Source organism: Perca fluviatilis, chromosome 1 (assembly GCF_010015445.1).
Source record: "Perca fluviatilis chromosome 1, GENO_Pfluv_1.0, whole genome shotgun sequence".
Classification (NCBI taxonomy): Eukaryota; Metazoa; Chordata; class Actinopteri; order Perciformes; family Percidae; genus Perca; species Perca fluviatilis.
In genome coordinates this window covers 43,589,133-43,604,250 of record NC_053112.1, presented here as the reverse complement: position 1 = coordinate 43,604,250, position 15,118 = coordinate 43,589,133, and the positions used below count along the sequence as shown (strand labels likewise).

Here is a 15,118-nt window from a genome sequence, read left to right as displayed (position 1 = left end):
CACCCCCCCAGAAGCTTTTTTCACCTGGGTCGAACATTGGACGAGTTAGCGTAGCGTTATCAGCTGAATAGCTTAGCGCAGGGGCTAATGGATCCGAAGTGTCTCTTAACATTACCCCACTAATAATGCCCGAAATTATACCAAACGTCTACAGTAGTACAAATAGGTTATGTACTCATAAAACGATGGATTGGAAAGTTTGTAAGTAGGCCTACACCAGTTTATGAACACTTGCCTGCTGGCTTCTGCTCTCTGCTGCTGCTGCTGTTACTACCGGGCAGTAAGAGTGCTTAGGGCCGTCTACAAATTACAACACCGAAAAAATATTTATTAATTTAATGATTAAATAAGGTAATGTCTCCAAACTTACCTCAATTATAACTTGTCTCCTGCTAGTTATACTACAGCACTTACTTTAAAAAATAAGTTAAATTAATAAATATTTTTGTTGCATCTCTTTTCGGTGATGTAATTTGTAGATGTCCCTAAGCACTCGTCTTACAGCAGCAACAACAGCAGAGAGCAGAAGCCAGCAGGCAAGTGTTATTTACATAACCTTCTGGTGTACTTACAAACTTTCCAATCCATCGTTTTATGAGTGCATAACCTATTTGTACTACTTGTAGACGTTTGGTATCATTTCGGGCATTATTAGTGGGGTAATGTTAAGAGACACTTCGGATCCATTAGCCCCTGCGCTAAGCTATTCAGCGGCTAACGCTACTCTACGCTAACTCGTCCAATGTTCGACCCAGATGAAAAAAGCTTCTGGGTGAGTGTTTGGCTCGAGGTCATGGTGCAAAGGACCCTAGGGTGAATTACTCCGAACCATCACTTTAAAGAAGATTTACAGATAGTTATTGAATGGATCATTGTGATGACAAATACAATTGTGCACATTACACACAGAAAACATGAAGACCGTAGGATCTTCAACATTTCCAGAAAGTAATTGCAACTTGGTGAAGAGACACCATCTGCTCTTGGCAGTATACCTGTGTCTGAGCTGTGAAATTCCAAACAGTAAGCTTCCTCTGAGAAAAAACTCTCCACAGGACTGCGTCATGGCGGGGAGGGCCTTGTGGTTGAAGGGGATGAAAGTAGTGAATGCTGGACATGTTGGACAGCCTCTACCATGCAGAATATAATGTATTCTTTCTGATCTCCACACGTTTTAAAGTGCACCAGTCAAGCACAGCCCCCAAATTTCCAAAAGTGCGTAGTTGGCATGAGAATCTGCACCATGCCTCTGGGATGCAATCTCCATATTTTGACCATTTCAATCACCTCTGTCTGTTCCTGTAGGTTCAGAGTCGTCCCGCAGCAGACTGAGGAACATGGTGACACTGCGTCTGTCTGGTCTGGACGTCAGTGAGTCCACTCTGAGGCTGCTTCAGCGCCATATGCCCCAGCTGGAAAGACTGGACCTGGCTCACTGCAAAGACATAACCGACTCGTGTATCGCCCTGCTGGCAGCAGCCGGGACTCACAGCCGCAACAGTCTCACCGAACTCACACTGGCCGGTGGGTATTTGAGCACGGGGCCTTTCATCTAGCAGGTTCTTTGACAGGAGTTAAAACGTATTATCATTCTTCTTTTATGATGCCTAGCTCACCACTCCTTAGGTTTAAAAGTCCTTATAAAGGACTATGACTTACAAGTTCATACTATCAGTATCAAGTGCTTGATGATTCTTTTTATCAATTTTATGTTCTAAATGTGATGTATTTACACAGCTTATTCAGTCTGCTGAACTGTCTGAAATATTAAGTTTATGATATGAATAAGGATGTGCCGATCAAGTTTTTCTGGCCCTTATCTCAATCAGAGTCATTTATATCTGCTGCTCATTCTTCAGCCCCTTCAGCAGACACACCCCCAGCTTCTCAGAGCAGAGACCTGCCTACTTTCAGGAGTGGATGCGCCGACAGCTTTGTTGTCATTACTTAGAATTCCTCACTGGGGCGACAGAAACTACGCACTATAGCTTTAACTGGGAGAGGACAACTACTGAAAACTCCTGAAATTGCAATCCGCTTGAGAGAAATGACTCTGTTGGATTTGTTGAAACTACCAAATCACACGCTCCACTTGCGGTTGTAAAGCGATGTTGTACAGTGATGGTTCTTTTTAGAGCTGTAATCGGGACTTAAAAGTTCGGCCTGACAAGGCCCGAGCCCGACAAGTTCATTTTGATTGACAGCTTTTTAAAAGCCCGAACCTGTTTACAGCCCGACATTATTCAAATGTGCGCACGCACACAGCTCTTTTGCCTTTTGTCATGAATGAGTCATTTATACATTTTTAACATAATGTATTCATGACTAACGTAGGCTATAGGCCACTTGGAAGTTGGAACAAAGAAATAAAATACTCTTAAGTCCTCCAGAGGCCAGCCTCCGTTTCACCTCCTCAGCATCCATTTTCGTGCTAATTGAAACGCATCGCCTTACCGCTTATTTACCGTGCAAGCCTGAGCCCGTGTAAAATGATAGAATTTAAGACTGAACCTGGTTCGGGCAAAGATCTTCAGCTCTAGTTCTTCTGCCTCATCAGCAGAGTACAGACACCAGCTGCAGAGAGCACTTTAACCAAAGTTTTGTTTTGGATGAGAGCAGGTCCTGATGTCTGTGTCTGTGTGTCCAGGTTGTAGTGAGCTGACAGACGGCTGTCTGTCCTACCTGAAGCGACTTTCCTCTCTGACTCTGCTGGACCTCAGAGGCTGTAAGGGCATCAGCAGACGTGCCTGTGACGCCTTCATCTCTGACCTGTCCCATGTTGCCCTCTACTGTATGATGGAGGAGAAGCTCATCCAGCGCCTGGATTAACATGAACACTCTGTTACAGCACACACAGTTACATGGCCAGCTGTAAGAGAATAAAACACCTTTTGTGTAGGTTCTTCAAAACATGAAGCGCACCAAACCTGGAGTTGGCCATCAGAAACATTAAACTTGAACAAACTGGCAGCTGTGGCTCCATAGCTCCTAAAAATTCTTTTTTTTTTTCTTTTTTAACAGTAGATGAAACTAAGCGAGCCATTTCTCCTTGCCTCTAGTCTTTTGTGCTAACCTAGGCTAAATACTCAAACTTGAAATTGATATCAATGTTCGCATTTGGTAAGACTACAAAGAAGCATTTTTTTCAAAATGTCAGATTTCTCGAATCACTGACTGAATTGACTCCAAAGATTCACATTTAAAGTGCTCATATTATGCTTATTTTCAGGTTCATAATAGTATTTAGAGGTTGTACCAGAATGGGTTTAGATGGTTTAATTTTCAGAAAATGCCATATTTTTGATGTACTGCAGATTGCTGCAGCTCCTCTTTTCACCCTGTGTGTTGAGCTCTCTGTTTTAGCTACAGAGTGAGGCATCTCACTTCTGTTCCATCTTGTTGGGACTCGCACATGTGCAGTATCTAGGTCTAGGGTCTAGGACCTAAGGACTACTAGCCAGTCAGAAGCAGAGTATGAGGGCGTGCTACACTAGCAGCTAGGCGAGCATTATAACGTGTTACAAAGTGACGCATATTTGTCTCTGGACTACAATAGAGCTGTTTGGAGCAGTTTGTGAACAGTGTTTTCTGTTGGAGATGGTAAGTCCCTTTGGGCTTTTTCACTTTGTAAACCTATAACATGCACAAAAAAGATATGTAACGCAAAGGAAAGGGAAAAGGCCAAAAAGCATAATATGAGCACTTTAACTTAACCAGAAGTCTGGTTAAATATGAAACCATCTTAGTGTGTATAGACTGATGCAGGATGGAGCACTGCTTGAAAGAGATCTCTTGTTATTGGGAGTTTAAAAAAATGAATGTTCCCTAAGCCTGAACAAATACAATGTATTATGGAGTGGTATTCTGTGTGTAAAGTGAATTCCATGTGTATATGTTTATTTTGTTTCATCCATGTTAAGAACAATTGCCTTTGTAAATTTTTTTCTAACCATGTGAAAACAAAATATGAATGGTTAAACTTTCTAGTCGTAGCATTTGTTCACGAGCTAAAATGATACGTTTCCCCCATAAGAAATAATTATTTGGACTGCTGTGGTAATCGTTATTTAGCCGTAATTTTACTTTCTCTCAAAATCAGAGTGTGAACACGTCTGATCTTGGAAACTAAGCCGAGCTGGACCTGGCCAGTGCTGTACGCTGTTTCACTTTAGTTTGTGGACAGCAGAGGGCGCTGCTTCAGCAAACATCTGACAGACCTCACTTATCCAGAGCATTGTCACACTCAACAGATTCTTCTGCACAAGATGTCTCTACCAAAACCAGTTTAAGGAACATACAAGACTTATTTCAAATCAATCAAAAACATTTCTCATATACACCCTGAATCCATTCACTGGGATGGTGTTAACAGACAGTACAGACCCCAGCGCCATTAAAAAGACCCAGTCTTGAACTAGACTGGTCATTTCAAAGTCAACACTCAACATCACTATTAAACCTGTATGAATGTTAACCTCTCAAACACAAACAGTATGTCAACACATTTTGGATATACAAGTTTTTCTGGCTGACTGGATAAAAGCTTCTTGGTCTTGTTCACAGTGGGATTGAATTTGTTTCATTTTCACATGAGGGTACAGTATAGAGGAGCGGTTGTTAGCACTGCACTTTTAAACACTTTTTGGGCACATGTTCTGTCATGGCTGAAATCACACCCATAATGTCTGCATGTAAGAACAGTGACAACATGTTTGTGATTGGAAGAATTGATCCTTTATCAACAGTTTACTCGTTTTTAAAAATTCTTACAAAGACAGATGTTCCAATCTCAACTTTTATTACAAACCAAAAATTAATTTAGGGTTAGGGCTATGAAGAAGTGTGTGTGTGTGTGTGTGTGTGTGTGTGTGTGTGTGTGTGTGTGTGTGTGTGTGTGTGTGTGTGTGTGTGTGTGTGTGTGTGTGTGTGTGTGTGTGTGTGTGTGTGTGTGTGTGTGTGTTAAAACTGGCTGGGTGTGTGTTTCTGTCTGTCTAATAGCTCTTGGTGGTCTCATATGCATCTGGGAAAGGGAGGCTGACTTGTCCACTTCCAGCAACCAGAGGCAGGATTCCAGCGTTAGGAACAACGTTCCATGACAAAGTTAGCGTGATGTTCTTATTGGCCCTGGAGACAAGACAGACATGACATTGAGTTAGCCAATGTACAAACATATACAAACATAAACCTCAGATTTTGAAATGGTATTCACAAGCTTTAATGAGTATGTGTAAACTGCTATAATGTGTTCTGTGTCTCTGGAGGAGCTGTGTATGAGATAATATCTCCGATGATGTCCAAAGGTTATGTCATCAGGGTTGCCCCAGCTTGGGCAACAAGTCTGTGTGACAAATTGAAGGTGTGGGGTGAAATATGTGGACATTTGTCAAACAGGGAGGCTCTACTGAAAGATACCATTGAGTTGCATTATAGGAAATGTAGGATCCAGTATTTACAAAAAGTAAAGACATGTCAGCCTCTGCAGCTTAGATTACGTCCATTCTTTTTTGATTTAGTCTCTTCTCAGTGCCACAATTTGATGGAACACTAAATTGCTGTATTAGTCTGTATTTAATCTGGCAGTTTTTATGTTTATACAATGACTGACCAAATCTCCAAATGATCTACAGTATGATGTTTGTTAGAATTGAATAGCCTCATGGATGTATTGTCAGATTTCTGAAGACTGTCAAGTCTGGTAAGGATACATCATCCTGGGGCAACATTGAACGGCAATTTGTCTGTCAATCCAAGCAGTTAAAATATTATTTTTATTAACCATCAGGGCACATCGTCATGTAAATTTGAAAGTGTGATTAACAGAAGGCTTTCCGGATAAGTTTAATTACACTTCTTAGCATTTGTGTCCTGAAGATTGAGAAAAAGTAAAGGGAAAGTTGTAAGATCTTTAAAAAAGAAAAAGAAAAGCCTCTGAAGCAGCATCTAGACGATCACCAGACAGTTGAACTCTGCTCTGATACCAAGGCATGTGGTCCTGGAGGTAAACTACTGGAAGTGTTGTCTCATGTTGACTGCTTTGAAAAATACCAGAATGTTGCGTTTTGCACAGACACTTTGGATATTCAAAAACACAGTCGGAGAACAGCTGCAAGCTCTCAAAGCTTTTCGGTTTCCTGACATCCTACATGATCAATGCCGAGGACTTGCTGCCGGCCATTAGAAATGAAAACACCTAGTGGTTTTCTCTAAATGGCTGTCAACTCTACAACTACATAGGACAATATTAAGGCAACGTGGCATGTTGTTGACTAGAACTGCAGCAGGCCAGGTGACGACCTTAGGGCTCCTGCACACTGCCTGCGTGGCGTGAGCGTGGCGTTTCTGTTGCGTGTCAGTTGCGTGTCGGCTACCTGGATTTTTCGATGTTTTTGCACACCAGAAACGTGTCTGACGCGGCGCTGCTGCTGCCCATTGATAAAATTAAATAATAGCGTTCTTCAACTTTATTTTGTCAATATTTTTGTGTTTGTACATTTCTTTGCACATATTTCGATATATATTTTTATTTCAATTCCCTTTCCTGAGATAATAAAGTCCATGTTATTGTTTTATCAGACTCCAATTGAAATACAATTTCAAAAGGAGTTCAACAGATTTTCAGTAATCACCTGGTTCAGGTGATTACTTGACATTATAGTATTTTCATGTTGTAGCTGGTCGAGTTGATGCTAATTTATAATTCAGTGTGCTAATGTGCCGCTATGGCAGCGTGCATCAGAACAATGACTATTATTCTTCACACTTAATATTTCTTATTCTCCATCTTCTGCTAATTTTTTTGTCCCGCTACTAGTCTCGAGCGTTACCAACACATGCGCAAAATAACACATCAAAACGTGCCGAATGCCTTTTTATAACCTGCTCGGTGTTGTATATATTTGACACCACAAACATAAAAAAAACACATCAATGCGTTTGGTTTTCTCTGGTGATAATACATAATACTTGAGAGGTATAATAATCATTAATTGAACATGTTTGACCTGTCTAAGATACTGTCTACCCCTACCTCCTCAGTGGATTTAAGGTAGCTCAGCACAGGTGTTACTAATGATATTAACTATATACCTGTGTTGACGATGGCCTTTGCTCAACCATTAGACCATCAGGTGGCCTATGAACCTCAATGATACAGCTTACTTAGTACTGGTAATAATAGCACTGGGATGTGCTCCAAGTAGTCGGCACACTGTCAAAACGTCTTGCGATTAAACCAACATGATTTCTGATTACCCTAACCCTTTGATTAGCCCTTAACCATAACATTTCATCTAGCACCACTGTTGTGTGTGTGTGTGTCTCACCTGAGTCCATTCCCGTCATCAAAGAAGAAGTATTTGGACTTCATGTCTCTGAGGTTCAGTTTGGTGTTTTCACCTCGTAGGACAATCTTATCCCACAGCACCACCTGGTTCAGAGACTGACACACACACACACACACACACACACACACACACACACACACACACACACACACACACACACACACACACACACACACACACACACACACACACACACACACACACACACACACACACACACACACACACACGAACAAAAACATGGACGTTAGGACTTTCAAAAAGATAGAATATGTGGCAGAGCTATTCTGGATTGCTTTATATTGTATAGGTGTACCTAATAAAGATTGTACATTTTGGGAATGTTGGCACTTTTACCTACAGTACAATTTTACACTGGATATTGTGGAATAATATTAAAGATTTATATAATATTCGTCCTTGTGTGTGTGTGTGTGTGTTCACTACAACTTACATTGCTCTTTGTGCTGTACTCAGCAGACAGATAGAGAAACAGCTGTTTAACGTTCCAGTCAAAAACTGGCTGCAAATGTAAGAAAACATTAAGGAACAAGAGAACAGATATTTATTTATGTTAATATGGACCACAGGGATCATATTAACAATAGGATTAAAGTGGTGGATTAACAGGTGCACTGATTTAGACAGGTTGCAGTTGAGTTTGAGGGCATTTTAATGCTTGGATCAGCAAAAATGAAATCTCCACTTTATTGGAGTGGTGGCAGAAATCTCTCAGATAAACTGCTTTAAATTGTTTGAGTTTTTTGTCTCCATGTCCACAGATTTTCAACACACAGTAAATATCTGTATACAGTATGAACAAACAGGGCAGTGTGTCAGTGATCCAGGAATATCAAGGTGAATATAATAAGTTTATTATAACATTTTGAGTCTTCGTAATATCAAAAAATAAATGGATAGTGCACCATGAAAATAGCTCATTACTCCTCATCATTCTTTGTGTTACTTCAATAGAAAGTTATGTTCTTTTATGCTTTAGTTTTGGAACTACAGTTCCCATCATGCTTTGGGTGATGTAAACAGTTCACTGCTGCCATGGATTCAGTGGGTTACGCTGTAGGCTACAACTTGAGCCCTGATGTGTTTAGCCTATATCTATTTATATATCATGTTAAATGCTGAATGGTGAGTCAGCAGCTCCTGTCTGCAGTGAACATGAATGTACACATTTGTTGAAATAGACAGTGCTCCTATTAAAAAGGACTATCTCAACCCAGGGAAGATTTAAAGAATACCTTTTACTTCAGGACATTCTTTCACATGCATTTATTTAAGATTTTCTGTTCCAAATAGGTGAAAAAAACTGGCCCTTGTCAAATACAAAACTGTAACCTGAAACTTTTAATACCTGAAAGCTTTTGCAACCTGTGTAAGTCATGGGGCCCATTTTAACGATTTAAGCGCACGGTGAGTCCAAATCCACTTTTGCTAGCTAAACGGTGGAAAAAAGGAACCGTGCGCCGGGCGCATGGTTAAAAAGGGTTGTACTTAGTGTCTTAATTAATCATAGGTGTGTTTTGGGCGTATCATGCAAAAAAAACAATCAGTGTGTCATCTCCCATTCCCTTTAAAAGCCAGGCGCGTTTGGACCTTGGCACATTGCTATTATGATGGAGGATTTGCTGAGCAGGGAGGAGAGAAGAAACTGATCTGCTCGTGCGTGAAGTTAAAGTGCGCAGGCAGATCATATCATAATACTGTTTCACATTGTAAAAAGGATCTTACTCTTTAACAGAAAGGTCCATCTCCTTAGAAATCCTTTCCATACTGTTGTCAGACACTTAGAATATTAATCTGAGTCTGTCAGTGGCCAAACGAGCACTTTTATGAACGTAAATACAAGCTGGACAATTGCCCTATAAACTTACATTTTAGCTTGTTTCGCCGCTGCCGACTAAAGCGTTCTTGTTTAATACAGGACCAATTTCAAAGATTGTTGTTCCCATCAGTCACTTAGACACAAAAAACAAGCGCTAAACTGCCCCACAGAGTGGCCGACACTGGCTGCTGCTGCTGGCTGTAACTAAAATAAGATTTATTTCTTGCTCTTACATGTACTGTTCACTACGGTAAATGTCATTTTGAGTAACAGTATTCTAAAGGATATCAGCTGAGAGGTCAAAGGTGATGAAACCCAGATCACTGCGCTCTCTTGGTCCTGTGAAGTCATCAACATTCTTCCTGTCAAACAGAGAGAGAGAAGAGAGATGAAGGAAGTGAAGTGATGGAGAAACCAGGAAGAGTGAGAGATCTGAGGGAAAACATGCCTCCAACCTCAAGTGTAAGTTAAAACTACAAGAAGAATGACGGAATGCAACTGTTGGTGAATACATTTAGAATAGAATGTAACTGAGGGTGAGTGATTTGGGAGATGCTAAAATGAAAGAAACTGATGACATTAGTTGTAACTTGTGTCACGTCTACACTTGTTATATGCACTTTGTAATTTAGTTACTTAGTCGTTTAGCTTGAATTAGTTTCAACATCCTTATATGTACACATGCAGTTCATCTGTTACCATGAATTGCAGTTTTGTTTATTTTAACAGCTACATCCTTAGAGTACTGATTAGAGCTGCAAAGATGAATCAATTAGTTGTCCCCTATTGAATTAACGCCAATTATTTTTGATAATCGATTAATTGGCTTGAGTAATTTTTTTAACGGAAAAGAAATACTCTGATTCCAGCTTCTTAAATGTGAATATTTTATAGTTCTTCACTACTATGAAAGTAAACTTAATATCTTTGAGTTGTGGACAACACAAGACATTTGAGACATTTATAGACCAAAAAACTAACTGATTAATCGACAGAATAATCAACAATGAAAATAATCGGTAGTTGCAGTTCTGAGTTACCTTTTGGTTAATGTTTTTTATTAGTCACAAGCCATTTTAGATTAAGATTATTGTACTGTTGTCCGTTTTACAATGACTGACCTGATCTGCTTCCATTCTGGAAAAAAAAAAAGGAAACTTTTCTGATTGCAGATTTTCTGATCACAAAACAAATTGTTAATTTAGTTTAATAGTTTTGTACGGCTGAGTGGAAAATGTCTGATACAGGTGTCAACAGGATACCTCACATTTAGTACCTATATATATGAATGAATTCATTTTACCAAATAAGCTTTTGATTTTAAATTGTTGTTTTTTCTTTTACTTTTTACATGCATCCAGATGTAATGTCTTCACACAAACTGGCATACAAGTTTGCCTAAATGCAATATTGTGTAAAATGGACAATTCAGTGATCTAATTCAGGATCAAGCATTAGAATATACAGTATTACTGTATAAACATATACGTGTATCATCCATACTAGTTACCTGTTATGGCATGATATATTGTCTGCACCTTACTGTTATCTAGTTTTTTTTAACCTACTTTTTTGTTATCTATTTGCACTTTTCCAACTTTGTTTTGCTGCACAGCACTTTCCCTCGGGATAAAAAAAGCTTAAGAATTTAGTGACAACTCTCAGTACTTGACAATTTGCTGGAATGATGTATCTGCACATACAGTATATATGTGATGAATCCATTAGCGGATCTGAAAGCAGTTCACATAACTGCTTGATTACTACAAACACGTCTGGCGTATAAGACTTTTCTATATTAGCAGTTTTAAAACGATACAGACTGCTAAAACTGTAGTCAGGTATACAATTCAAAGTCCCACAACCAGAGAGTTTAAGCACAGTAGATTTCAAACTGGGAAGATTGACCAGCAGAAGGCCCCCCTCCTGCAAGCTCTTCCTCTTTATACACCAGTAGCACCTAAACGCACCTAGCACCAGTAACGTTAGTCTTTGAACTGCTGCTTGTTCTTGTGCATTAAAACGTTAAGAGCGCATTACATGTTACTACAATACAGTCTAGCACGTTAAGTTAATGCTAACAGCTGTTACACATGATGATCGACAAATAATCTTACAGCATGACTTTAGAGACGTGGATGTCAGCAGGAACTCTTCTGTCTTTGAACGCTGTCGTGACGAAACAGCCAAAAGTTAAGGCCGCCATGACGCTCAGGGAGAAGGCGAACAAAGAGTTAGCTCTCGACAGAACCGTATTCATCTTTAAATAGCACGAGAATAATGACAATTACAGTATTTCAACAAGAGACGTATAGCACAAGATGTGCGCGGTTGCTAGCTACTGTGTACAGAAAGGAAACGTCAAGTTTCTCAGAATTAATACGTACTTCCCGTTCATGCGTTTCAGAATAAAACGTTTTTAAAGCAATGCAAGATACAAGGAATGATTTTGTATGAAGATACACTCTTTTGAAAACTAGATTTTAGTTGTGTACATTCACACAGTCCAAGAAAGAATCGCTCCTTAACTAACGTTTGTAACAGGCTGATAAAAAATATATAACGCAATTCTCAGTCTGTTAAGGTTCTCAGTCATCCAGGTCATAGTTGTGGTCTTGTTGTTGCTACGTCTAAGGGTTTAAACATTGACATATATAAAAGGGTTTAAAGGGCAACTGGACTTGGTTTATAGGTGCTCCGAAAACGTTTCGTCTCTCATCCGAGAGATTTCTCAAACACCAATTTTAGACAAGCAGATCGAAAGAGTCTGCTGTAATGGAAAATGTATATTAAACTCATTAGTGTAAGTGTTGTCCTTAAAGGTTGTTTTACTCTTCGGCATACTTCCGATTTTGTGTTATATGACGCAACAGCAAACTTGACGTAACAGAAAATAAATTTAAATGCGAGCGATGAGTAAGCGGAAGAAACCTCGGAAACAGCAGGCTACATTCTTTTTTTCCCAATAACTTTATTCATAACAAATTCAAGAACAATATCGGTTATGTGGTGTGTACTGTATGTACATGTATTTTCTCTTTATACACACTCAGCACAATTCTAACGTACAGTTATGTATGCAGTCACAAAATAAAAACTGACGAAGGGCAAAGGTAAGGCTAGACTTTTATTTACAATAAGACATAGGCTACTGAATACAAAATACATGGTATAGTAAACATGTAAGAAATATGAGATGCATAGTAAATGTAATCTAGCATAGATAAAATAATTTGATTACATGTATATTATTTGAGATTTTCCCATTGCTATTATGACATGTATAAGGCAATATCATTTTTCTTGCTGCGGTAAATTTAAAAATGTTTTTAAAGTGTGTCTAACAATAATTTATAATTAATGTGTTCAATTATTATTAATGGATTATTATGTCAACAGATTTTTTAGGTTTAGAACCTATATGTTAACCCTAGCCGCTAGGATATTAATTAACGTGTTAGTAATCAAATAATCAAACATGTTTTCAAAATATTTAATTCAAAATATAATTTTGTAGAGTTGAATCATCTTTTCATCAATAGCCTACATCAGTTCATCCAACAGTACATAAATTCATCTATCAATTCACCATCGTCAACCAATTTCTTGGCTTTTTTTGAAATGGTGTCTGTTCATCAACGTGGTCATCATCAAAAATATTTCAAAACATAGGCAATCAACTCATTACAGTAAATGTGTAAAAGAAATCCATCTAAACATTACAAAACAAAACAACATTAATCAATGTCATCAACATTGTTTTGAAAGAGCATCATATATAACTAGAAAATGCATTTCCTGCTGAAAATTAGTGTGAATGCTGAATAGCTAAATTGCTAAAGCTAAACTGGATTAATAGCTTAAATCTGTAAGAAGTTGAAGTAGTGAGAATAGTTGGAAACGTGGGAATTGTTTTAATTGGTATGAATTTCATTGACAAGTTGAATAACACCACTAATGTAAAAAAGATGTGGAATAATTAAAGTTTTTTTTTGAAAAGCTAATGCTAAAGCTAAACTGGATTGCTGGTTAAAATGTGTAAGAAGAAGGTGAAATTGTAATAAATGTGGAAAAGTGATAATTGTTTTAATTAATATATCTTTAAAAGTTAAATAATAGCCATATTGTATGAAAGTTGTAGGTGCTATAACAGTGGCACAGCTGTGGCAAGCGAACGACATTCCTGTCTGTAGTTGCAATATGACTGTCTGGCGAAAATGCTGGGTCATGCTTACTATCAGTGGCCATGTTTGTAAACACAGAGGAGATCGCTTCGTTCTATTTCGTATAGGCATCGCCCTCTAAGAGCTGTTGCTATTGGGTTTAGGCGCATGCATAGTCGTGAAGATTTCTTTCGTGCCCTTGTGCCCTGCACGGGCCTCTCTTACGTCTGCAGTTACTGTATATTACAGCTGCGAGACCAGAGATCTGAACAGCGGTGTCCGCCTGTGTACCAATTGACGGACCGGCTACATTCTGCCCCCAGATCTCCACCCGAGCTGCGAGGCGTGCCTCGGTCCCATTCGCCGGGCTGGCAACCCGCCGGCCGCCAGCAGTTCTGCGCCCGCTTACCGACGGAGGAACTGAAGCGGCAGGCGATGGCAGCCAGGCGGACAGGTAAAGTAAGGGTACCACCAGCGGCGACACCCAGACATCCCAGAAGGGGATCTCTTTGGCGGGCAAGAGTCCGCTGTCTTGGATCCCCCCAGAGATGGTTCTCTAGCCGGCTCTCCCTCCTCCCCATTGGGAGAACTGGAGCTCGAAACAGAAGAAGATTACGGAGCCCCACTACTGCAGCTGTCTCCGTCCCAGAAGGGGAGCACCGCATCAGCGGCTTTCTCCTCCGCATCAGGCGGGCTCCCTGCCCACCGCTGAGGTTTTTGTTCTTGACCTGTGTGAATGCTGAGTAAGTATTCTCCAAACCCGGGAGACGGACGGCACCAATGTCTCGCTATGCACCGTTCACCAGGGTCCAAGGCGACACGGAAATGGAGGTTCCAGCGATCCTGCCACTGCGGCAAAGCCTTGCCTCCATCTTGCTTCCGAAGGCCACTTTTTTCGGCCGACAGAAGCCCACACCGCCATCTCCCCGGGACCAGGTCCATGCTCGCTTCAGTGACCGCGCACACCTGTGTGCCGCCTAGGTGACCGCAGCGGAGAACAACATCGCTCTGCTGTCTCCACCATGACCGCTAAGCCTTTGTCGATATCTGGCTGCACATTTCAGAGCTGCACAGGTCACAACTCCCAGGTCACAACTCCCGGCTTTGTCTCCCCAGCTCCTGTACCGCCCTCTTCCCCCACTGCAGTACCCCCCGCCAAACATCAAGGACACGGCCATAATGCCCTGCGGGCAGCACCCACCTGCTCCAATCCACCTCTGAGCTGACTTGCAAACAGAAGTCAGTGGCAGTGGCAGTGACGGGGCGCCGGGAACACACGTCTCACTCCAGCTGAGAGTTCTCAGCTGGAATCTCCCATGGTCCGATGTTGCCGGAAGAAAGCACTGAGCGCATAAGAGAAGCACTCAACGCAACAACAGACTAGCTAATGCTTCCACAGGATATACACTAAAGAGATGGCGGATTATTCAACCGAATTTCAAAACATCGACAACGAACCCTTTCAGTTTGATGGATGTCCTTATCTTTTCGAGCCGAAATATACTGACGAAGAGCTACGGGAGCTCCGTGAAAGGGCTATGAGAGAGAGAGCGCTACCGGTAGTCAATGCAGCAACACAGCCTCGTACTTCGGGAAACTGGTGGTGTACCTGCAGACATGTGAAGCTATGGCCAGTGAACAGGAGTGTCTGTGCGTCCGCATGTAAACATGAACGCGACTGTCTTTATAATCTATCTTTTCAATAAACTATCTGTACAACATTCTCAATGCTTCGGTTCACATTTAGGGACCCTCATTATGCTAACGTTAAG

The 15,118-nt window shown here is 40.5% G+C and overlaps 2 protein-coding genes across 6 annotated transcripts in view; one reads left to right on the top strand and one right to left on the bottom strand.

Annotated features, from left to right (window-relative positions):
* kdm2aa (lysine (K)-specific demethylase 2Aa) overlaps positions 1-3,553 on the top strand; it is a 50,170-nt gene extending 46,617 nt beyond the window's left edge. For all 5 annotated transcript variants that reach the window (XM_039797094.1, XM_039797086.1, XM_039797077.1 and 2 more), the window contains 2 exons: positions 1,306-1,524; positions 2,648-3,553. In XM_039797094.1, the coding sequence (XP_039653028.1) occupies positions 1,306-1,524; positions 2,648-2,829 (401 nt within the window). In that variant the 3' untranslated portion in view covers positions 2,830-3,553. The remainder of the gene's footprint in view (positions 1-1,305; positions 1,525-2,647) is intronic.
* Positions 3,554-4,711: 1,158 nt separating this feature from the next.
* Positions 4,712-11,553, bottom strand: spcs3 (signal peptidase complex subunit 3). The gene is made up of 5 exons (XM_039797068.1): positions 11,301-11,553; positions 9,472-9,545; positions 7,798-7,874; positions 7,323-7,438; positions 4,712-5,124 (listed from the first exon to the last, which is right to left on the bottom strand). Exons 1-5 carry the CDS (start codon positions 11,441-11,443, stop codon positions 4,992-4,994), a joined length of 543 nt encoding a protein of 180 aa, XP_039653002.1. The 5' UTR covers positions 11,444-11,553; the 3' UTR covers positions 4,712-4,991.
* Between the last annotated feature and the right edge of the window lie 3,565 nt (positions 11,554-15,118).